This window comes from Rhinopithecus bieti, unplaced genomic scaffold (genome assembly GCF_001698545.2).
Source record: "Rhinopithecus bieti isolate Rb0 unplaced genomic scaffold, ASM169854v2 scaffold_6876, whole genome shotgun sequence".
In the NCBI taxonomy this organism is placed as follows: domain Eukaryota; kingdom Metazoa; phylum Chordata; class Mammalia; order Primates; family Cercopithecidae; genus Rhinopithecus; species Rhinopithecus bieti.
Genome location: NW_016805229.1, coordinates 1464088 through 1488735, shown reverse-complemented (window position 1 = coordinate 1488735; position 24648 = coordinate 1464088). Strand labels below are relative to the sequence as shown.

The window sequence follows — 24648 nt, the reverse complement described above, 5'->3', positions numbered from 1 at the left end:
ACAAATAATCCAATCTCGGGTATTTCTGTATAGCAATGCAACAACGGACTAATACACTAGTGATAGAACCAAATGCAAACTCCCAACAATTTTTAGGCAATGCTGCACCCACTTAATCTAGTAGAACCAAAAGCTTCCACTGAAGGGGATGTGGAGGGGCTGGAACACTGAGGGTGATGTAACTCAGGCTTTCAGGAAAACAATCTGGCAGAAGGTCACAAGCTAAAAAACTTACCCCGGGGAATGAAGCACAGGAACTACCCCAAAGGAGAGAAAAGTACCCAAGATTCAGCATTCAGTACTGCTATTTACCAGCTCCAACTCCCACGCACCCCAAAGAGCCCAGCAACAGGAGACAGAGTCATTTGACCTAGTCATTCTCAAATTACGCCGGAGAGAGCTGTTCTGCCATTGAAATCAAATAATGACAATTTTCCTCCAGTCTTTTTTTTTCACAAAAGAAAAATCGCTATGTTGCCCAGGCTGATCTGAAAGTCCTGGGCTCAAGCAGTCCTCCCTGCTTAGCCTCCCAAAGTGCTAGGATTCCAGGAGGCATGAGCTGCCATGCCCGGCCTGCTTCCAGTCTGCAGAGAAATTAAAACGGATAGAACGTTCCCAGTTTTAAGTTTCATTTAAATTTCCTCCGAAGTGTTGTTACACCTTTGCTTATCCCTGAGGGGCAGTATATTAATAGGCCCCACCCATCCTACAGGCTTCCAGTCCCGTAGAGGCCAGAAAATGGGGTCTAGGGCCAGACCATTTGGGTGCAAATCATGACTCTGTCACTTACCAGCAGTGTAACCTTGGGTAAGTCTCTTCACCTCTAGGTACCTTGGATCTCAGTTTCTTTGCTTGTAAAATGAGTTTAATAGTACTTGTCTCACAGGGTGGTTGTGAAGATCAATTGACATACTAGTAGTATGAGAAGCATTTCTATTCTTTTTTTTTTTTTTTTGAGATGGAGGCTCACTCTGTCACCCAGGCTGGAGTGCAGTGGCATGATCTCAGCTCACTGCAACCTCTGCCTCCTGGGTCCAAGTGATTCTCCTGCCCCAGCCTCTTGAGTAGCTAGGATGACAGGCACATGCCACCTAATTAGCACACACCCAGCTAATTCTTTATATTTTTGTTAGAGATAGGGTTTCACCATGTCGGTCAGGCTGGTCTCGAACTCCTGACCTCAAGTGATCTGCCCACCTGGCCTCCCAAATTGCTGGGAATACAGACATGGTGAGCCACCATGCCCAGCCTATTTTTATTGTTTGATTAAGGTCTCACTCTGTTCTCCAGGCTAGAGTGTGGTGGCATGACAAGGCTCACTGCAGCCTCAACCTTCCAGGCTCAAATGATCCTCCCACCTCAGCCTCCCAAACAGCTGGGACCACAGAAATGCACTACCATGCCTGGCCAATTTTTTTTCTTTTTTCTTTTTTTGAGATGGAATCCTGCTCTGTTGCTCAGGCTGGAGCACAATGGCATGATCTCTGCTCACTGCAACCTCCACCTCCTGGGTTCAAGTGATTCTCCTGCCTCAGCCTCCCGAGTAGTTGGGATTACAGACATGCACCACCACGCCCAGCTAATTTTTTGTATTTTTAGTACAGACAGGGTTTCGCCATGTTGGCCAGGCTGGTCTCGAACTACTGACCTCAGGGGATCCACCCTGTTTGGCCTCCCAAAGTGCTGGGATTACAGTCTTGAGCCACTGCGCCCAGCCAATTTTTTTTTTTTTTTAATTTAATAGAGACAAGGTCCACTATATTGCCCAGGCTGGTCTCGAACTCCTGAGCGCAAGCAATCCTCCTGCCTCAGCCTCCCAAAGTATTGGGATTATAGGTGTGAGCCACCTCACCCAGCCTGTATGGGAAGCATTTTGTAAATAAATATAAGCTGCTATCATCATCATTAGAATCTTATGTAACTTGTTTTTTGCCTTTATGCAGACCCTGACATGTAGTAATTTGAGGCTGCTGATGTCATTCTTAACGTGCCATCACCAAAAAGCATCACCACTTACCCTCTTGAACTGCTCGAGCTGCTCCGTGAGCTCCTCCACTGCCTGTGCGTGTTTCTGCCTCATCTCCTGGACCTGAGCCTCGTGGGACCGCGTCTCTTCATCCAGGGCCTTCTTCAGCACCGTCACCTCCTGCTCCCTCTTTGCCCTTGACAGGAAGAACACGGTGGATGGCAATTGGGTGGAGACAGAGGGTCATCTCAGTGCCGTGCAAAAGAATGAGAGCTCTTCCAGGACCCAGAGCTGCAATCCTCATCACCATCCCTCTCTAGCTGTGTGACCTTGGGTCACTCACCTAACATCTCTGAACCTAAAATTTCCTCAGCTGCAAAATGTGGAGCATATCACCTGCCTAGGCCATCTGTAATGACTGGCAAACAAATACACAAAGTAATGGACTTGAACGGATGTCTGTGAACTGCAAAATTTTGCTTAAATATTAATGTTGGCTCTTATTTATTGAGCAGTTACTATATGCCAGGCCCTGAGATAAGTTTTTTATATACGTCATCTAATCCTCAGAGCGACCCAAAGGGGCAGGTGTGTTATTATTTCCATTTTACAAATGAGGAAACTAAGGCTAAGAGAGGGTAAGCAGTTTTACCCATGGTGTCACAGCCATTGTATGATGGAGCCAAAATTGGAAGCTAAACCTTGACCTTGAGTCCATGGTTTTGTTTGTTTTTGAGACGGAGATTCACTCTTGTTGCCCAGGCTAGAGTACAATGGCACAATCTTGCTCACTGCAAACTCTACCTCCTGGGTTCAAGTGATTCTCCTGCCTCAGCCTCCTGAGTAGCTGGGATTACAGGCATGCAACGCCACGCTCAGGTAATTTTTGGATTTATAGTAGAGACAGGGTTTCACCATGTTGGCCAGGCTGGTTTTGAACTCCTGACCTCACCTGTCTTTGGTCCCCCAAAGTGCTGAGATTATAGGCATGAGCCCCACCCGAAAGGTGATTTTTTTAATGTCTGTTTTTCTATAGTTTTCAAATTGTTCTCTGAGTATATCCAAGCTTTCCAATGAGGATGGTTTTGCATGCAGCCTGACACAGAGTCATAAACTTTCTGAAAACAGTATCAGATGTTGTTTTGCAATTTGTAAATCTTTTTTAGTTCATCAGCTATTATTAGTGTTAGTGTATTTTATGTGTGGCCCAAGACAAATCTTTTTCCTCCAGTGTGGCCAAGGGAAGCCAGAAGATTGTACATCCCTGGTATATACTGCTCTCCTGATGAGAAATAAGATGATGAGGGCCGGGTGCAGTGGCTCACACATGTAATACCAGCAGTTTGGGAGACTGAAGTGGGTGGATCACTTGAGGCCAGGAGTTCAAGTCCAGCCTGGGCAACATGGTGAAACTCTATCTCTACTAAAAACACAAAAATTAGCTGGGCATGGTGGCACACACCTGTAAGCCCAGCTACTCAGGAGGCTGAGGCATGAGAATCACTTGAATCTCAGAGGTGGAGGTTGCAGTGAGCCAAGACGGCACAACTGCACTCCAGCCTAGGCAACAAAGCCAGACTGCCTCAAAAAAAAAAAAAAAAAAGAAAAGAAAAGAAAAGAAAAGAAACAACCATGCTTCTACAAGTTACAGCAAACTGCAGCCAGGAAGGTAAATGCACAGGGGCTGAGAAATTCTGTGATGCAGGGTTTGCTTTGGGTTTGTCCCCTCTCCTGCCTCCATCCCGTTGGTGCAGTGGGACAGCAGGATGGTGGGGTTGATGGGTCCTCACCTGAGCTCCTGCTGAGTGGCCGTGCTGTCCAGCGTGTCTTCCAGCTCTGTCTTCAGGGCCTCCAGCTCCTCACCCAGGTCTCGCTTCTGCTTTTCAGCCTTGTTCCTGGCGGCCCGCTCCGAGTCCAGGTCCTCCTGGAGGTCTGAGATGTGGCCCTCCAGCTCCCGGATCTTCTTTAGGGCATTGTTCTTCTGAGCGATTTCATCATCAAGCCTTCCAGGGACAGACCCACCAGAATGAACCCCCAGCGGCCTTGGTTTCCTGTCTTACAGTGTGGCCAAAAATTGTTTTCTGGGACCAAACACTTATGTTGCAGAGACATCAAACACCTTCTATCCATGTCCCCAGGACTGCTGCTTGATATGCCAGACTACTTGAGATTAACACAGGACCTGAGTGCCAAGGTCTGACATCAAAACAGATTGTATATGTGCATGGGTGTGTGTACGTGTGTATGCACGTGTGTGCATGTGTGTGCAAGAATGCAAAGCATTGGCCCCAGACTGGCAAGGTACCTGGTCACAGTAGGGACTGTGTAGATGCTTTCTGAATGTCGGACAGTTATTCTTCCCTGGCAACTGTCCTTTCTGCATTTCCTCAGTGACTGAGTACCCACCCCACACACAGCACTTGGCCAGCCACTGCTTACGGGAGATATTCAGACTGGGGCTGTGCATCTGGTGGAGGTGGTGACCACAGATCAAGGTGGGCTGCAAGAAGTGCTGTTAAATGGCAGAACGCTGCAGGAGAGGCAAGCACTTTGATTTTACTGTACTTGAAGGGGCAGCAACGAGAGAGAAAGTGAAATAGTTGGGTTGGGGTGAGACTGCAGAGGGTGGGTGGGCTCTGAGGGTGAGGCTAAGGAAACTGGCTTTCCCCTAATAAGCCAGTGAAATTAGGTTTTTGTTTTGTTGTTGTTATTGTTGTTTTGAGACAGGGTCTTGCTCTGTTTCCCAGGCTGGAGTGCAGTGGCATGATCATAGCTCACTTTAGTCTCAACCTCCTGGGCTCAAGTGATCCTCCCAACTCAGCCTCCTGAGTAGCTGGGACTATAGGCACACACCACCATGCCTGGCTCATTTTTTAACTTTTGGTAGACATGGGGTTTTGCTGTGTTGCCCATGTTGGTCTCAAACTGCTGGCCTCAAGCAATCCTTCCACCTCGGCTTCCCAAAGTGCTGAGATTACAGGCATGAGCCTCTGCATCCAGCCAGCAAAGTTTTGTGAGCAGGTTCATGCCCCAGAGGGATGTTTTCCCTTCATCACCCTAGCACTGTCAACGCAGCGCAAGTTGGACGACAAAAGAGCCGGACCAGGGTATCAATCAGAAAGCTTTGAGGCTTAAATCCCAGCTCTGCCTCTTACAAGCAATGACATTGCTCCTGTTCTGTTACCCCTAGGAGGCTCAGCTTCCTCCTCAAAGACACCGGCAGTACACCTGGCCAGGTGTCTGCAAAGGTATTGCTTGAAAAGAACTTAGTACAGAGTGAGCAGGTAAATAATCATTCACAGTGGCTGCTGCAGTATCAGCATTAGTGTAAAGCCAGCTAAGAGCCAGGAAGAGGGAAAAACCAGAGGAAACGGGTGGGGGCACATTTAGAAGGACTGGCAGAATCCGAAGGTTGCTGCTCGCTGTGGGTGAGCAAAAGCAAAGGAGGAGATTGGTGTTTGCAAAAAGGAGGGCCCTTAGAGGGAGGGGCTGGGGAAAGGAAAGTCATCCCCGCCTTAGACATGGGGTGTTTGAGACGCTCATGGAAATTGACTCATTGGGCAATCGGAAATTCAGAACTGGGGTCTAGATGAGAAAAGCCTGTATGTTGAAGAGGCGGCAGCAACACCGCGGGAGTAGGTGAGATCAACTGCAAAGAGACTATGTGTTTGTAGGGGAAAAGAAGCAAGTCGAAGGTGAGGATCTGGGGGAGTGAACAGGGTCAGGGAGGCTCATGGGAGGCCTGGCCTGGGAAACAAAGTGCATGCCAAGGGCCTGGGGCCACCTTGACCAAGACAGCCACTGCGAATGAGCAGGGGCCCACGGGACACACGAACACACAGCAAATGCCCCTTGCCAGCCCCGCTACCTGGCCAGGGCCGCCTGCAGCTCCTCCTCCTTCTTGGCCAGCTGCATCTTGAGCTCTGCGATCTGTGCCTGGAGGTCAGCGATCTGCTCGTGGTAGTCGCTGGCATCACCCTCCAGCTTCCGTTTCAGCTTCTCCAGCTCCTGCCGGCTCTTCTCTTCCTTCTTTAGCCGCACTGCAAAAGCCGAGGTGCTTTTCAGGAGGGGGAGGCCCCAGAGAGATGCCCAGAAATGAGCCTTCCTGCCCAGGCATTTTACACGGAGGAAATTCACATATTCCCCCATCAGTAACCGTCATAGCCACGGCCTGGACCATTATCTCCTGATGAAGAGCACCTTTTGTCATATCATTATTATTATTATTATTATTTGAGACAGAGTTTTGCTCTTTTGGCCTGGGGTGGAGTTCAATGGTACAGTCTCTGTACACGACAACCACCACCTTCCAGGTTCAAGAGATTCTCCTGCCTCAGCCTCCCGAGTGGCTGGGATTACAGGCGCCCGCCACCACGCCTGGCTCATTTTTGTATTTTGAGACAGGGTTTTGCCATGTTAGCCAGGCTGGTCTCCAACTCCTGACCTCATGATCTGCCCGCCTTGGCCTCCCAAAGTGCTGCAATTACAGGTGTAAACCACCGCACTCGGCCCTTTTATCATATTATTAGTGTGTGTGTTGACTGAGGGTGATTCCAAGAGGTAGGATAGAGTTTCACTCAATGGGATGATCCGCCATCCTCAAATTTCCTTTCTGATTTTCCTGCTTTTAAAAATACCCATTCAAAGCCAGGCATACTGGTTCATGCCTATAATCCCAGCACTTTGGGAGGCCAAGGTGGGAGGACTGCTTGGGCCCAGGAGTTTGAGACCAGACTGAGCATCATAGTGAAACCCCATCTCTACAAAAAGAAAAAATAAAAAAATCAGCTGGGTGTGGTGGTGCACGCCTGTAGTCTCAGCTACGCAGGAGGACTGCTTGAGCTTAGGAGTTTCGGGCTGCAGTGAGCCATGATTGCACCACTGCACTGCAGCCTGGGTGACAGAGCAAGACCTCATCTCTAAAACAAAAAATAGCAAAATAAAATAAAAATAAACGTCTTGGTAGCTGGTTTACCTTCCAGTTCTGAAATCATAGATTCATGCTTGTTTTTCAGCTTGGTAAGATTCTTGGCCTTTTCTTCCTCTTCTGCAAGATTGGTCGTTAAGTCACTGATCCTCTCTTCGAGGAGTTTTCGTTCCTTTTTGGAGAAAGAGAAAGAGATATCTTTAGCATTTTTCTTTTCTCTAGAATCTATGTTTCACTTTTAGTAATTTCCCATGTAAACAATTGAAAGAAAAACCCACATTATAACAAAATACAACTATAGCTTTAAATGGTAAAGAGAAGTCCCTTAACAATTTCCAAAAATTATCCATTTCTCATCTCATGCCAGTCTGTCCCTCACATTGTATGGTCAGCTAAAGGTACCCTCCTTCCATTCCTGCCACTGGCCAGCTCTTCCCTGCCCCAGGGCCTTTGCACAGTGCGCCAACCAGCTGAGATGCTCTTCCACTCCCCTCTAACTGCTCCTTCATCTTTAAGTTTCTGCTTAAATGTCACCTCCTCCAGGACACCTTCCCTGAATACCCTTCCTCTATCCCCCACTGCCCTTTCCTTTTCCCTTTTTCCTTTCCTTCTTTTTTTTTTTTTTTTTGAGACAGAGTCTTACTCTGTCACCCAGGCTGGAGTGCAGTGGCGCTATCTCAGCTCACTGCAACCTCTGCCTCCCAGGTTCAAGTGATTCTCCTGCCTCAGCCTCCCGAGTAGCTGGGACTACAGGCATCCGCCAACACACCCGACTAATTTTTTGTATTTTTAGCAGAGATGGGGTTTCACTGTGTTGACCAGGCTGGTCTCCAACTCCTGACTTCAGGTAATCCACCCGCCTCAGCCTCCCAAAGTGCTGGGATTGCAGGCCTGAGCCACCGCCCCCGGCCTGCCGCACTTTTATAATATGGTGCACGTTTCCTTCGGAGCCCTGATCACCATAGTAAATGATGGTTATTTGCCATCTCACTGGAGGATAAGCCCCATGAGGGCAGGGTCCTCCTTCCCCATGCATACCTGCATCGAACACAGAGCCTGACTCACAGTAGGGGCCAAGTTGACATCCAGCTCAAAGAAGTAAAAGCAGGTCACCCTCGTGGGGCTGGTTAGTGACGACTGACTAGGGTGACCAGCTTGTCCTGGTTTTCCAAGGGCTTTTCTGCTTTGAGAACTGAAAGTTCCAAATTCCCCAAATCTCCCTGATCCTGGTAAGCCTGTTGTTTTTAATGCAGAGACTTGATTCCGCTTTTTTTTTTTTTTTTTCTTCTGAGACAGAATCATTCTCTCACCCAGGCTGCAGTGCAGTGGCACAATCTCAGTTCTCTGCAACCTCTGCCTCCCGGGTTCAAGTGATTCTCCTGCCTCAGCCTCCCAAGTAGCTGGGATTACAGGCACCGGCCACCATGCCTGGCTAATTTTTGTATTTTTAGTAGAGATGGAGTTTCACCCTGTTGGCCAGGCTACTCTCAAACTCCTGACCTCAAGTGATCCACCTACCTCGGCCTCCCAAAGTGCTGGGATTCTAGTCATGAGCCACCGCACCCAGCCGCTACTCACTTTTGACAATTTATTGTTCTGATCATCCATGACCAGGATCTCATCCTCCAGTTTCTTGATCTTGGCCTCCGCCGTTACCTTCTCAAGTTGCAGCTTTTGCCTGGCAGCTTCCTCCTCCTCTAGCTGCTCTTCAAGGTCCTTTGTTGTGGAGGGAAAAGAGTGACAGCTTTGGTTATAACAAATTTACTCTCATGGTGATCTGGAGACTAGTGAATGCAGGGGTAGGCCTGATGATGCCCAGAACTCTGCAGCCTCCTAAAAGGAAGAAATAAAGGCCTGGTCACAGTGGCTCACGCCTGTCATCCCAGCACTTCTGGAGGCCGAGGTGGGTGGATCACTTGAGGTCAGGAGTTCAAGACCAGCCTGGCCAACATGGCGAAACCCTGTCTCAAAATACAAAAATGAGCCAGGCATGGTGGTGGGCCCCTGTAATCCCAGCTACTCGGGAGGCTGAGGCAGGAGAATCGCTTGAACCCGGGAGGCAGAGGTTGCAGTGAGCTGAGATTGCACCACTTCACTCTAGCCTAGGCAACAGAGTGAGATTCCGTCTCAAAAAAACAAAACAAAACAAAAAAAACCTGGGTAAGCTCCTCTGCTTCGTGGAACCTCAATCTCCTCATCTATAAAATGGGCACAGTAGGTACCACGGTGGTTTTAAAATCGATCCACAAATTCTTTGCTACTCCAAAAAGGTGAAGCCTAATTCTCCTCCCCTTGAGTGAGGGTTAGATTTGCTTCTAACAACAACAACAACAACAACAACAACAACAACAACAACAAATCAGGAGGAAGTGATGGAATGTAACTTCAGAGATTAAGCTATAAAAGGTATTATGGCTTCCTTTCTCCTCTCTCTCAGATCACTCCTTCTGGGGGAACTCTGCTGCCATGTTGGAAGGACACTCAAGCAGCCCTGAGGCAAGGCCTTCATGGTAAGGAACTGAGGCCTCCTGCCAACAGCTGTGTGAATGAGCCACGTGAATCCTCCAGCCCCACATGAGCCTTCAGCCTCAGCCAACACCTTGACTGCAACCTCATGTCAGACCCTAAGCCAGAACCGCTCACCTAAGCCACATCCAAATTCCTGGCTATGCAAGATAAACACTTTTTATTTCTAGCTGCTGAGTATGGCATGTTTTGTTATGTAGCAATAGCTAATAAATATAATTATCCTTCACTCAGGCTTGCTGTTAGGAGAAAAGGGGTTAGCACATGCAATGCAGGGCAGTAGAACAGAGTGGGCTCGCTGCGTTCAAGTCCCAACCCCAGCTGTGTGGCCTTGATCAGATGACTGACCCTCACCAAGCCTCTGTCTCATTGTCTGTCCCAGCAGGGACACGTATCCCTGGATGCCCTCCACAGGCCTGCAGTGAGGGTCAAGTGATTTGCCTACCTACCATGGGCTGCCCCTGTGACAGCTTACCAGCATCTGCTGAGCCATCTTCTTCCTTTCAGCCTGTAGCTGCTGGCCCCTGTCTTCCTCCTCTTCCAGGCGGGCCTCCATCTCATGCAGTATCTCCTCCAGCTCCTGTTTCTTGGCCGCCAGCCGCACCCGCATCTCCTCAGCCTCTGCATACAGCTCTGTCTCTGCCTGCAGCTGTTCCTGTAGCAGGTTCTTCTCCTCGGCCAGCTGCACACAGAGGGTGGGGAGGAGGCGGGTGAGCCCCACGGGGCCAAGTCCTGCTCCCCGGTGGCCCCAGCCACGCATCCATACAGGTACCTGTGAGTGCTTCTGCTCCAGCTCCTTAAGCTCAGTCTCTGCCTTCTGCTGCCGCTCCTTGGTCTTCTGCAGTTCATCCTCCTTGGCCTGCATCTCCTCCTCCTGCCGTGTCACCTGCAGCAGTGGCTTCACCTGCACACACACAGTCAGCCTGTCATTTGTTTTTGTGGCAAAGGGATATGTTGTCATCATAAATTTGATGGGTGGTTCAGAGCCAGGGACGATGTCGCCCCCACCGATCCCCACTAGGGGATACTGTCTGGAGACACTGGTGGTTGTCACAACTGGGGTGGGGGGTGGCTGTGGCATCCAGTGGGTAGAGGCCAGGGATGCTGCTGAACACCATACAGTATGCAGGACAGCCCCCACAACAGAGAATTAGTCACCCCAAAATAGCAACAGTGGCAAGATTGAGGAACTCTAAATCAGAGCACCGGAAAAGGTGCAAAGTGAAAGGAAAAAGTCTCATCTTCCCCACTTGAGAACCATCCCAACAGAGAACTACTGCTGAAAACGGCTATTTCCTTCCAAGGACAAAAGGGAAAAGAAAAAATCTTTCATATCCCACCCACCTCCCTGTCAAAAGTCATTACTAACATTGTTTACATTTCCTTCCTGGCTCTTTTTCTATGTGTAAAAAACAGACTTAAGACCATGCTGCTTTTATTATTTAAAATTATATGATACAGACAGGCACAGTGGTGCATGCCTGTAATCCCAGCACTTTGGGAGACCGAGGCAGGTGCTTGAGCCCAGGAGTTTGAGACCAGCCTGAGCAACATCATGAGACCCCATCTCTACAAAGAAAAGTAGCCAAGCATGGTGGTGTGTGCCTGTAGTCCCAGCTACTGAGGGGGCTGAGGTAGGAAGATCGCCTGAACCCTGGAGGTTGAGGCTACAGTGAGCCATGATTGTGCCACTGGACTCCAGCCTGGGTGACAGAGTGAGACCCTGTCTCCACAAATAAAATTTTAAAAAAATTATATTTATCACCCCATGCTATTACATCATTCTTACAACTTTACACAGCCATGTTTTTAAGTTAATTTATTTATTAAGAGATGGTCTTGTTCTGTCACGTAGGCTGGAATGCAGTGACACAATCAGAGTTCACTGCAGCCTTGAACTTCTGGCCTCAAGCGATCCTCCCACCCCAGCTCCAGAGTAGCTGGGACTACAGGCACATGCCACAGTGTGCAGCTAGAGAGCTAGGTAGATGTCATTTTTTTTTTTTTTTTTTAGCAGACCTATTCAGTATCCAAGCCATCATTTTAATAGCTGAAAACATTCCATTGATGGATGAACCATTATTGAACTCATCATTCAGCTAGGACCGGACACTGAAATTCTGTTATTGTAAATAAGGCCATAATGAATGCCCTTAACTCTTTATTTTCTTTTCTTTTCTCTCTTTTTTTTTTCAGTTGGAGTCTCGCTCTGTCACCCAGGCTGGAGTGCAGTGGCACCATCTTGAGATCTCAGCTCACTGCAACCTCTGCCTCCTGGGTTCAAGTGATTCTCCTGCCTCAACCTTCCGAGTAGCTGAGATTACAGGTGCCCACCACCACACCTGGCTAATTTTTGTATTTTTAGTAGAGACGGGGTTTCACCATGTTGGCCAGGCTGGTTTTGAACTCCTAAACCCATGTGATCCTCCCACCTTGGCCTCCCAAAGTGCTGGGATTACAGGTGTGAGCCACCACACCTGGCTAAGATGATTTTCTTAGGATAGTTTTTCAGAATTTGGTTCAGTGGGGATGAACATTTCCAAAAAGCAGCAAAGTCTCAATCTGTCACCCCGGCTGGAGTGCAGGCACGATCTCGGCTCGCTGCAACCTCTGTCTCCTGGGTTTAAGAGATTCTCCTGCCTCAGCCTCCTGAGTAGCCAGGATTACAGGTGCCTGCCACCATGTCCAGCTAATTTTTGTATTTTTAGTAGAGACGGGGTTTTGCCACGTTGGCCAGGCTGGTCTCGATCTCCTGACTGCAAGTAATCCACGTCCCTGGGCCTCCCAAAGTGCTGGGATTACAGGCATGAGCCGCCGTCCCCGGCAGCATTCTTGAAACATCAAAATTACAGAACTGGAGAACAGAGTGGTTTCCAGGGCTACGGAGGAAGTGGGCGTGGCCATCCATGGGCACATGAGGGATTCCAGTGCTGATGGAAATATGAATACTTTGTGTTAGGGTCCTGGCTATAGCCTGTGTACCAAAGGACAGGGCCTCCTCGGGCCGGAGAACCTCCAAGGCGCAAGGTCTGAGTTCAAGCCCTCCATTCCGCACCCACTTGTGACCACCTCCTTTCCCAAATGTGGAGGCTCCAGAGTGAAGAGCCAGGGCTGGGGGCCCCTGGGAAGGGGGCTGGGGCAGAGCACTCACTTTGGTGAAAAGCCTCCACCACTGCCAGTTCCGCAGCTTGAGGTAGGCGGCGCAGTTCCTCTGAATCACCTTCATGGCGGTCAGCTGCTGCTGCCTCTTGGCAAAAGCCCTAGGGAGGGGGGAAGAGAAGGTGGGGTGGGGGGTCATGAAGCCTCACCCTGCTGTCCACAGAGCCTTGCCCGGAAGCATCCCCAACCTGCACAGGGACATGCCCCATTCTCCCTAGCTCAGGTTCTTCCAGAAACCCTGTGTGACACATGTTTTGTCTGGCTGCAACCAACTTAAATCATCTATAGCCCAGAGCCCTTCTCAGTGGACAAGGAAGACCCAGGGCTCACAACATGCCCTGGGCTTAGCTGAGATCCAAACACCACTCAGAAAATGCATCTATGTGCATCATTCCTAATGGGGCTTCTGTACACCCTGGCTGCACTAGCTATTTCTGTTTTTTCTTTTTACTTTTTTTGAGATAGGGTTTCACTCATTGCTGCCCAGGCTGGAGTGCAGTAGCATGATCTCAGCTCACTGCAACCTCCACCTCTGGGGTTCAAGTGATTCTCCTGCTTCAGCCTCCCGAGTAGCTTGGATTACAGATGCCCACAACCATGCCTGGCTAATTTTTGTATTTCTAGTAGAGATTGGCCAGGCAGGTCTCAAACTCCTGACCCTCAGGTCATCCACCCACCTCGGCCTCCCAAAGTGCTGGGATTACAGGCAGGTGCCACTGTGCCCAGCCTGCACCAGCTGTTTCAGACAAACCTATTTATTTATTTATTTATTTATTTATTTATTTATTTATTTTCAGAGACAGGGTCTGGCTCTGTGGCCCAGACTGGAGTGCAGTGGTGCGATGATGGCTCACTACAGCCTCAAATTCCTGGGCTCAAGTGATCCTCCTGCCTCAGCCTCCCAAGTAGTTGGGACTACATGCACATGCTACCATGCCCAGCTAATTTTTAAAGTTTTTTTTTTTTTGTAGAGAGAGGGGTCTCACCATGTTGCCCAGGCTGGTTTCAAACTCCTGGGCTCAAGCCATCCTCCTGCCTTGGCCTCCCAAAGTGCTGGGATGACAGGTGTCAGGTACCATACCCAGCCGTCAAACCTATTCTCTCCTGGGTTGTTTTAGGAATTTCAAACTGTGACCCTGAACAGCACTCTTCCCATTTAAGAGCTATCAGATTGAGAAACGACAGAACAGTGAACTTAATTCTGTCTTCCCTGCTTGGCTGGCATCTTAGACATGGGAAAACTTGAAGAATAAAATTGCCCCAGTCATCCTGGAACCAGGAAGGACAGCAAAGGGAATTTAGTAACGAAACTTGACAAGTTAGGTCTGTTGCGGAAGGACCAAGAGCTCCCAAATCTGGCCTTGACCACATCTTGGGTCCATGTGTCAATGAATGAACCTGACACGTCAGGGTCCTGCAGGCTAGGGTGTGGTCTCTGCCCAGTGACAACACACGCCCCAGATAGAGAGCGACTCCACCTGTTCCTGCAGTCCCTGGGGTGTGACTTTCACTGAGGAACCCGAGCCCTTCCCTGGCTCCCAGTCTTCACAGAACAGATGGGACACCACACCTTCTATAAACCTGCCTTATAAATCCCATGGGGACATGGGTATCTAGACACGGTCAAGTCCTCTTTCCTTGATGCTTTATCCAATTCTAACATTTCTAGGCCGGGCGCAGTGGGTCACGCCTATAATCCCAGCACTTTGGGATGCCAAGGCGGGTGGATCACTTGAGACCAGGAATTTGAGACCAGCCTGGCCAACACGGTGAAACCTCGTCTCTACTAAAAATACGAAAATTAGCCCAGTGTGGTGGCGGGCGCCTGTAATTCCAGTCACTCGGGAGGCTGAGACACAAGAACTGCTTGAGTCCAAGAGGCAGAGGTTGCAGTGAGTTAAGACTGCACCACTCCAGCCTGGGCGACAGAGAGAGAGAGAGACTCTGTCTCAAAAAGAAAGAAGGAAGGAAGGGAGGGAGGGAGGAAGGAAGGGAGGGAGGAAGGAAGGGAGGGAGGGGAGGGAAAAACAACAACCAGCATTTCTGACCTGAGAACCACACACTGTTCTAAGCTCTCGTCATGCGTTATATCTTAGTGACACCTCATGAACAGCTCTCTAAGGTCAAAATGATTATGCTCAGTTTCCAGCTAAAAAAACTTGAAGCTCAGAGAGGTAGAGTAACTTGTCCAAGGTTCATCAGCAAAAACTGGGGCATCCAGGATGAGAACCCAGGTCTACAACTCATTCCCTTCCTGCACTCGTAACTGGTACATTTATTTAAAGTAGAAGCATTTCTTCCCCCTCAAGAAAAAACTGTCACTCATTCAATGATGCATAGTAAACAGGTGGCCTCTTAAAATCGCGGAATCAGAACAGAAAGGCCCCTGTTTGTGATTCGCGTTCGAGGTATTAGGATGCAGGAAAGCATCTTTACTTTCTGGCCAAGTAGCCACGACACATCGCCTGGAAGGCCATGATGACATCGGTGATCTTCAGATCTCGTTCCTCCTCCAGGTGGGCCAGGACCCCAGTTCGGAAGAAGATTTTGCTCTGCCCTATCCTGTATAAGTTGGGGTCAAGTTCCAGGGCTTTGATCTGCAAAAGGAAGGAAAAGAAGAGCTCCTGATTTCTGCTGTGCCATTTGGCCAGTGATGACATGGGTAAGAACGGTCCCGCCAAGAGCAGCAGGTGGCTTGCAGCCAGAGGTTGGGAGGTCTCTGGTGGACTTCTGGGCTCACCATGAGAATGCAGGCCTGCTTCCCGTCCATGAAGCCTTTGGGGATAGCATTCGCCGCCAGGATCTCGTAGCTTGAAACACAGAGCAGAAGTCACCCCGTGTACCTCCAGCATCCATTCCTCTGCCCAGTCCCGCTCACCCCCTGCCCTACCTGGGCCAGACCTTGGGACTTACCGTTGGCGGAACTCCTGGAAGACGATCCGGTTGGGGAAGCCCTGCCGGCAGATGCGAATGCCTTCCAGCACCCCATTGCACCGCAGCTGCTCCAGCACCAGGAACGCATCCAGCTTGCCAGACTGCAAAGGCCAGAGAGGGCAGTGGATCCCTGGGGCCAGGACCCACAGTGCAGCAAAGCCCCAAACCTCCTACCTGGATGACCCACCTGGCCAGGCCACGAGGGTACCAACAGAAGCACCCAGGGAGAGCTCAGCTGAGGGCCGAGGGGCAAAGCAGTGTCCCCTCTCTGGGTTTTCATCTCTTTGCTTTGGCACTGGCTGCCTCATGATCTCTTTGGTTCTTGATGACACTAGCATCGTCTGGCTGGAACTTGGGGCTTCCTCCTCATCACCTCCTCTCCCTCACTTCCTGTCCATCAGCAGTTTGATTGGTTCTAGCTCCCAAATATCTCCCAACCCTCCCAACTTCTCTTCACCACCATTGTCTCCACTATCTTCTCCTGCCTGGACAACCACAGAAACCACCCACCTGGTCTTCTCTCTCCAGTCTTGCCTCTCCCCTCAATCCCCTCATTCGCTTTCCTTTGTTCTTTTTGTTTTTTATTTTTTGAGATAGGGTCCCATTCTGTCACCCAGGCTGGAGTCCAGCGGCGCGATCATGGCTCACTGCAGCCTCAAACTCCTGGGCTCAAGTGATCCTCCCAAATCAGCCTCCCAAGTATTTGGGACCACAAGCATGTGCTACCATGCCTGGATAATTTTTTAAAAATGTTTTTGTAGATATAGGGTCTTGCTATGTTGCCCAGGCTAGCCTTGAACACCTGGTCTCAAGTGATCCTCCCACCTCAACCTCCCAAAGTGCTGGGATTACAGGCATGAGCCAGCATATGTCCAGTCCCCTCATTCACTTCCTAAACTGTAAATCTGACCATGCCATAGCCCTGCTTAAACACCCCCGGGCATCCCTAGAGAGAGAAGGCCAAGCTCCAGAAAGAACACAAGGAGCACCACAATCTAGCCCCTGCCTACCCATTCAGCCTCATTCCTACCTCACACACCGTCTGATTCCTACCTCACGCCATCACATATCTGCAACATGAAATGACCTATGTAGGATTTTCTTTTTCTTTCTTTCTTTCTTTTTTTTAAAGATGGAGTCTCACTCTGCTGGCCAGGCTAGAATGCAGTGGTGCGATCTCAGCTCACTGCAGCCTCTGCCTCCTGCGTTCAAGAGATTTTTCTCAGCCTCCTGAGTAGCTGGGATTATAGGCATGAGTCACACGCCTGACACTATCTAGCATTTTCTTACCTAGATCCTTCATTTCTCACCTCCACACTCTTGCTTATCCTGGGCGCTCTGCTAGGGTGCCCTCCCCACCCTGCCTTCCATGTCACCACGTTGATGGCTACACATTCTTAAAGTTCAAGTTCACCAGAAGCTTTCTCTGAGTCCTGAGGCTGTGGGAGGAGCCCTGGCTCTTTGGTGTTCTCGTAATTGACCACATTCCATCACCATCATCGGCTGTGTGTTTACAGCTCCCCGGTACAGCACTAGTGGCATCTTGGAGGGATTCTGTGCGGGGGGTTGAGGGACCGTCCTGTGCATTGTACGATGCTTAGCGCATCCCTGCCCTCTACCCACTAGATGCTGACTAGCAGCCCCCTCCTGGTTGTGACAACCAAAAATGTCTGTAGACATGTCCACATAGAGGAGACAATCACCCAAGGTGAAGATGCCTGCCCCAGATTAAGAGAAACCCATAGGCAAGGACTAGAATTTTTCTCACACTGTCTCCCCAGCACCCGGCACAGGGAGCAGCCCAGTGAATACTTCCTGGGATAACGAATGAATGAGTGACTGGATGTCCTGCACAGCAACTCCACAGCTGAAAAGTCTCTGGATGCGTCCTCCCTTCCTCCTTTGCCTCCAGGGATGGGGAATGGGTCTGAAATTCAGATAGCCTTCCCCGCATGGCAAATGGGGTCCTCGGGGTAGGTAGGGGCGGAGGGCGCCTGGGGGACGCTGTGACTGCTTGGGGGCAGCCCTGGCTTCTGGGAGCCCCAGGGTCTGGGCGGCGGGCCTCACCCTCTTCTCGTGGTTGGGGATGATGCAGCGTACGAAGTTGGGCGTGGTGTTGCGCAGCGTGGTCATCAGCTTGCCCAGCTGCTCCTTGTACAGCTGCCCCACTGTGCGGAACATGCCCTTCTTGGTCTTGGAGGCGCTGGGCAGCGAGCTCTCCGTCATCTTGGCCATCTGGTCCAGTCCCACAATGCGGTCCACTATGGGGCACAGCCAGGGCGGCATCAGCCTCTGGCCCACCCACTCCTAACTAGGCCAGAGGCCCAGACCCTGCCCCACCCACCAACCGGCCCACTCCAATCTTTCCTTCCATCACCAATGCCTCCTTCAGCAGTCAGGGTTTCCAAGTACTGTCTACTTGGGAAATCCTGAGAGCACCTGAGTGGCAGAAAGAACAAATTCCCTGTGATGGAGTCACGCTGACCTAGGAGTCAAGCCTGCTCTTGCTGTCCACTCACTGACTTGGCTTGGCACCATCCTGTGCCTCAGTCTCCCTTTCTACAAAACAGAGGTAATAAAACTGTCTACCTTCTAGGGCAGGGATAAGAAAACAAGGCACAGAAGGCACTTATTCCCTGCCAGTCTCCAATCCTTCATCCACCAACAAATAGTTATTGAGGACCTGCTGTGCTCCAGGCCCTGGGGACACCGCCGTGAGCAAAAACAGACCCGGCCCCTCACCCCACTTATATCACAGGGAAGGAGACAGTGATCACATATGTTAAGTATGGAATATCTTGAGTAGTTAGGTGTGCTTAGAAAAATAAAAATAGGGTAAAGGAGAGAGAGAGAGAGTGATGAGGGTGCTCTCTTAGATTAGGAGGTGGTGTGGTAGGATTTGCTAAGTTGCATATTTGAACAGAAACCAGAAAGAAATGGGTGGGTAACAATGTAGGTATCCACAGAAGAAATATTCTGAGGCAGAAGATACAGCACACTCTCCAAGATAGAAGCCTGGCACATCAGTAAGTGCTCAACAAAAAGTAGGTATTATTATATTATTATTATTATTATTTTATTGAGACAGAGTTTCACTCTTGTTGGCCAGGCTGGAGTCCAATGGCACGATCTTGGCTCACTGCAAGCGCTGCCTCCCAGGTTCCAGCAATTCTCCTGCCTCAGCCTCCTGAGTTGCTGGGATTACAGGCATGCGCCACCACACCTGGCTCATTTTTTTGTATTTTTAGTAGAGACGGAGTTTCTCCATGTTGGTCAGGCTGGTCTCAAACTCCTGACCTCAGTGAGTCCCCCGCCTCGGCCTCCCAAAGTGCTGGGATTACAGGCGTGAGCCACTGCGCCCAGCCATCATCATCATCATCATCATCGCCACCAAGGTTCTTTTTCTACCAGCCCAACAGATCCTGCACATGCCAAGCCCAACCCACAGGCCATGGACAGCACCATTTCTTCATCTTGGACTCAGTTAGATTCCGTGTAACAATCTCTTTTTTTTTGAGACAAAATCTCACTCTGTTGCCCAGCTGGAGAGCAGTGGCATGATCTCAGCTCACTGCAACCTTCACCACCCAGGTTCAGGTGGTTCTCCTGCCTCAGCCTCCTGAGTAGCTGGGATTACAGGTACCCACCAGTACACCCGGCTAATTTTTTTTATTTTTTATTTTTTATTTTTTATTTTTATTTTTATTTTTTCAAGACAGAGTCTTGCTCTTTTGCCCAGGCTGAAGTCCAGTGGTGCAATCTCAGCTCACTGCAACCTGCGCCTCCTGAGTTCAGGCAATTCTCCTGACTCAGCCTCCTCAGTAGTTGGGATTACAGGTGCCCACCACTACGCCCAGTTAGGTTTATGTATTTTTACTAGAGACAGGGTTTCACCACATTGGCCAGACTGGTCTCCAACTCTTGACCTCAAGTGATCCTCCCGCCTCGGCCTCCCAAAGTGCTGGGATTACAGGTGTGAGCCACTGCGTGCAGCCTCATGCAACAATCTCTCTGCTTGTCTTTGAAAGTCTTATCTCTCCCACAAGACTGTGGGTCCCACAGGGGAGGGACTGCAGACTTCATCATGTTTCCTGGGGTGACACAGACCTGGGGTGCGATGCTGTTCCCTAGGTCCAGAGCCTGGCATACGGTTGGGGCACAGCTGGCCCCTCCTGGAGCCTTTTTTTAGCTTCAAACAAGGGAAGATCAGTCTTATAAGCCCCAGGCCCATGGGTCCTGTGCCAAGAACAAAACCTGCTGTGGACGCTGACAGCCAGGGACAAATAGCAAACCCCCTCCTCTCATCATCACTCCAGCAGCTCTTCCCAGGGATCATCTCCTCACTGGTTCTCAAAGGGAGCCGGAGTGTGGTCCCCAGACCAGCAGAATCACCTGGGATCAATGTTTTCAGGCCCGCCCCATCCCTGGCCCCAGACCTGCAGAATCAGATCTTAGGATAGGCCCAGCCATCTGAGTTTTAAAAAGCCCTCCAAAGAGGGCCAGGCGTGGTGGCTCATGCCTGTAATCCCAGCACTTTGGGAGGCTGAGGCGGGCAGATCACCTGAGGTCAGGAGTTCGAGACCAGCTTGGGCAACACACGGGAACCCCCGTCTCTACTAAAAATACAAAAATTAGCCAGGCATGGTGGCATGTGCCTGTAATCCTAGCTACCCGGGGGACTGAGGCAGGAGAATCACTGGAACCAAGGAGGTAGACGCTGCAATGAGCCAAGATCGCACCAATGCACTCTAGCCTGGGTGACACAGCAAGACTCTGTCCCTAAATAAACAAAGCCGTCTAGGGGGTCGTGATGCCTGCTTGAGTTTGAACACCACTGGTCTAATTTAACCCTCACAATACCCCAGTAGAGGTGGCAACTATTACTGTGTTTCCTGGTTTTACTAATGAGGGGAATGAAACTTAATGACATTGAGTGACTCATCCAAGACCACAGAGCTAGGAGGTGGCAGAGACAAGATGCAGCAAAGTCCTTCTGACTCTGGATAGGGCAGTCTAACTCCCCGTGCCTGGCGTGCTGTTTCTCCCGTCTATCGTCTGAGCACTGACCTCAGGACCTCATCCCCTGGGGACATGTAGGATTGAGGTGCTCAGGGACCCCCATTCAGAAAGAGATTGTTTCAACAAGACATCACTCACCAGCACATGCCAATGCTCTTCCTTCCCCTGCCTCCATACAAAGGCCTCCCCCTCCTGGGTCAGGTGTGGGAGTCGGGGGACTTGGGTGTTCAATTCTCCAGCTCAAAGCAGAACATGGACCTGAGCAGAGAAGGCCTTACCGTCCTTCCACAGGTCGGCCACAAACTTGTCAGAGGAGGCATTGAGCAGGGAAGTCACGTTGTCATTCAGCGGGTCCATGTTCTTGGTCAGCCAGGCACTCGCATTGTAGTCCACCTGCCAAGGACACCTGCTGGTCAGAACTCCTGGGAAACGAGAAACTTAGCAACCAAGGCCAGGACCCCCGCCCTCCCGTTGTCCTTCCAGATCTTCTGAGGTCAGAGAGGACATGACGTTTATGACTACCATGATGGGACTCCGTAAACACCAATGAAGAGACCAACAGCCCAGGGACCTGTGCCCACATAGTAGGACACCAGCCAATGACAGCCATTGCTGGGAAAGCCTAGTTTCCATTCCATATTCTACTAACGCTGCTGTGGTAGCCTTCCTCCTCCTAAGCCAGCGCAGTGCCTGTGAGTTACACAAGATTAAGAGATTTCATGATGGCAGATGCCCTCCAGCCGACATGCAAAATTCCCCCCTCATCATCTTCCTGGTTTAGAAATTAAGCATGACGGCCAAGCGTGGTGGCTCACGCCGGTAATCCCAGCACTTTGGGAGGCCAAGGTGGGTGGATCATTTGAGGTCAGGCATTCGAGACCAACCTGACCAACATGGTGAAACCCCATCTCTACTAAAAATACAAAAAAAATTAGCCAGGCATGCTGATGCATGCCTGTAATCCCAGCTACTCGGGAGGCTGAGGCAGGAGAATTGCTTCAACCTGGGAGGTGGAGTTTGCAGTGAGCTGAGATTGCACCACTGGACTCCAGCATGGGCGACAGAGTGAGACTCTGTCTCAAAATAAATAAATAAATAAATAAATTAATTAAGCATGGCATCCTGTTTTCTACTCTCTAATGAGCATAATTTGTAACTCAGAGATCCTGATATATGGATATACAGAAAAAGGACATACAGGCTTTTTACATTCCTGACTCAAACACTGACCATGCCTAAAGCCCTAATTTTTATTGTGGTAAATATTAAATGAAAGGAACTGATAATATACCTTTGCTGGGTTATTATGGGATGTGGGTTATCAGGATAATAGCTAGGCTTGATCTGAGCGAAAACTGAAAACAAATCCACTGAAAAAAAATCCACTGATGAAGTAGGGAAAAGAAAAGTATTGTCTCTATATGCTTAAAGGAACATATACTCCCTTGAATATAGACTAGGAGTTGGAAAAACTTTTGGTGAAGGCCCAGACAGTAGATATTTTTGGCTTGGCAAGTCATACAGTGTTTTGTGTTCTTTTTGTTTTGTTTTGTTTTGTTTTTGAGACAGAGTCATTCTCCGTTGCCCAGTCTGGAGTGCAGTGGTGTGATCTCAGCTCACTGCAACCTCCACCTTCCTGGGTCAAGCAGTTTTCTTGCCTCAGCCTCCTGGGTAGCTGAGATTACAGGTGTGTGCCACCATGCCCGGCTAATTTTTTTTTTTTTTTTGTATTTTTAGTAGAGATGGGGTTTCACCACGTTGGCCAGGCTGGTCTCAAGCTGCTGACCTCAAGTGATCCACCTGCCTTGGTGCTGGGATTACAGGCGTGAGCCACCACGCCCGGCCAAGTCATACAGTCTTTGTTGCAGCTACTCAACTCTGGTGCTGTAGTACAAAAGTAGCCAGCCATAGACACTATGTATACAAACACGCATGGCTGTGTTCCAATAAAACTTTATTTACAATAACAAGCTGTGGGCCAGATTGGATTCTATTGCCACCTCCTGGTAGAGAGCCTTGCCTGTTCCCATGATGCAGTGGCGGTACTGGTGAGTCAACAGAATACTACAATTCTGCAAGCCAGACTAAGCTATGTCCTTTGTACATTATCCAGGACCCTTGAGAGCCATAGGGCAAGGGCCTATACAGTAACAGTCAAGGCATGTTGATGATGATGATGATGAATACAACTATCATAGATTTCCCTAGCCAGAGCAGGCTGGCAATAGCAAACCCAAAGCAGTGGCATGGGAGATTTTTGTTGAAGCTAGGTATGGATGTATTAGTCACCCCATTCCAGTTGACCCTGCCTGTTGGGTATAACTTGTAGCAGGAAGGATTTAGAGTCTATACAAGAAAAGCAGGCTGAGGCCAGGTGCAGTGGCTCGTGCTCGTAATCCCAGCACTTCAGGAAGCCGAGGCCGGGGGATTGCTTGAGCCCGGGAGTTCAAGACCAGCCTGGGCAACATAGCAAGACTCCATCTCTATACATAATTTAACAATTTAGCTGGGCGACCAGGCATGGTGGCTCATGCCTGTTATCCCAGAGTTTTGGGAGGCCGAGGTGGGTGGATCACCTGAGGTCAGGAGTTTGAGACCAGCCTGGCCAACATGGTGATACCCTGTCTCTACTAAAAATACAAAAATTAGCTGGGTGTAGTGGCAGGTGCCTGTAATCCCAGCTATTTGGGAGGCTGAGGCAGGAGAATCTCTTTAACTTGGAGGTGGAGGTTGCAGTTAGCGGAGATCATACCACTGCACTCCAGCCTCAATGACAAGAGCAAAACTCCATCTCAAAAAAAAAAAAAAAAAAAAATTAGCTGAGTATGGTGGTGTATACCTGTAGTTCCAGCTACTTGGGAGGCTGAGGCAGGAGGATTGTGTGAGCCCAGGAAGTTGAGGCTGTAGTGAGCTATGATCACACCACTGAACTCCAGCCTGAGTGACAAAGCGAGACCCTGTCTCTGACAAAAACAGAAAGAAAGAACTGCCTGGACATCACGGTTGGAAAACATGAGAGTGGCTGCAGCTGATGCCTTACAGATGCATAGACAAATTACGAATAGGACTTGGTTGGGATTTGCTTAGTAGCAGATGCCTTTGCAGTTTCCAGGCAGCCCAAGGTTCTGCCACTCTCAGACTATCTCTGCGCTGAGCAGTCACTGGGGCTCCCCTGAGACAGAGTCCCCTGCGCCCTGTGGCTGGTACCTTCCCAGCATAATGGATGATGGAGAACTCAGTCTTGTCCTTGAGCTGCTTGGGCTTCTGGAACTTCGGGTGACTGCCCTGCTCTGTGCACAGCTTCTCCACGAAAGACTTGTCTGTGGCTTTGGGGAACCAGCACTCCTCGTCCAGCAGGGCCAGCACACCTGGAGGGTTGTTCTGTGGGAGACAAGTAGGGCTTGAATCAGAGAGGACACTCAACCTCGAGCATTCCATGAAGAGCTGGCCAACTATACACAACGCGTGGGCATCCACCAAGATCTGATACTGTATTTGCTCACATATAAAGATGAGTTTATGACCCCCATGCTTCCAAATCTACCCTCAAATTACCCTGTGCCCAATGGACCAGTATCAGGGAGGGAAGGCAGAACATGTTTGCTGCCGCCCCCTAGTGGGCAACACGCTGACAACATCATGAAGAGTTCATAATTCTTGCAAACGAATTTGTTGCTTGACTTGAATTCACCTAGGGTTCCTGTTAGGAAAGTTTTTTTTTGGAGACAGGGTCTCACTCTGTCATCCAGGCTGGACTGCAGTGGTGCAATCTCAGCTCACGGCAACCTCTGCCTCCAGGGCTCAAGCAATCCTCCCACCTCAGCCTCCCAAATAGCTGCGACCACAGGCATGCACCACCAGGCCCGGCTAATTAGTAGAAACCCTGTCTCTACTAAAAGTACAAAAGTTTGCTGGGCGTGGTGGTGCATGCCTGTAGTCTCAGCTACTTGGGAGGCTGAGGCAGGAGAATCACTTGAGCCGGGGAGGTGGAGATTGTGTGACTGCACTCCAGCCTGGGCAACAGAGTCAGACCATGTCATGAAAAGAAAGAAAGAAAAGAAAGAAAAGAAAGAAAGAAAGAAAGAGAGAGAGAGAGAGAGAGAGGGGAGAGAAAGAC

The 24648-nt window shown here is 49.8% G+C and overlaps 2 protein-coding genes across 7 annotated transcripts in view; one reads left to right on the top strand and one right to left on the bottom strand.

The window, feature by feature from the left end:
* The window catches only part of NDE1 (nudE neurodevelopment protein 1), a 90467-nt gene extending 88502 nt beyond the window's left edge, over positions 1–1965 (top strand). The window contains exon 9 of the mRNA XM_017871731.1: positions 1944–1965. Within this exon, the coding sequence (XP_017727220.1) occupies positions 1944–1950 (7 nt within the window). The 3' untranslated portion in view covers positions 1951–1965. The remainder of the gene's footprint in view (positions 1–1943) is intronic.
* Positions 1–24648, bottom strand: part of MYH11 (myosin heavy chain 11) — a 164281-nt gene that overhangs the window by 28811 nt on the left and 110822 nt on the right. For all 6 annotated transcript variants that reach the window (XM_017871716.1, XM_017871719.1, XM_017871720.1 and 3 more), the window contains 14 exons: positions 23739–23912; positions 20810–20924; positions 17580–17773; positions 15492–15613; positions 15319–15388; positions 15015–15175; positions 12571–12679; positions 10192–10323; positions 9895–10101; positions 8472–8609; positions 6942–7065; positions 5835–6006; positions 3757–3969; positions 2018–2162 (listed from right to left, as the gene is read on the bottom strand). In XM_017871716.1, coding sequence (XP_017727205.1) covers positions 2018–2162; positions 3757–3969; positions 5835–6006; positions 6942–7065; positions 8472–8609; positions 9895–10101; positions 10192–10323; positions 12571–12679; positions 15015–15175; positions 15319–15388; positions 15492–15613; positions 17580–17773; positions 20810–20924; positions 23739–23912 — 2076 coding nt within the window. The remainder of the gene's footprint in view (positions 1–2017; positions 2163–3756; positions 3970–5834; positions 6007–6941; positions 7066–8471; positions 8610–9894; positions 10102–10191; positions 10324–12570; positions 12680–15014; positions 15176–15318; positions 15389–15491; positions 15614–17579; positions 17774–20809; positions 20925–23738; positions 23913–24648) is intronic.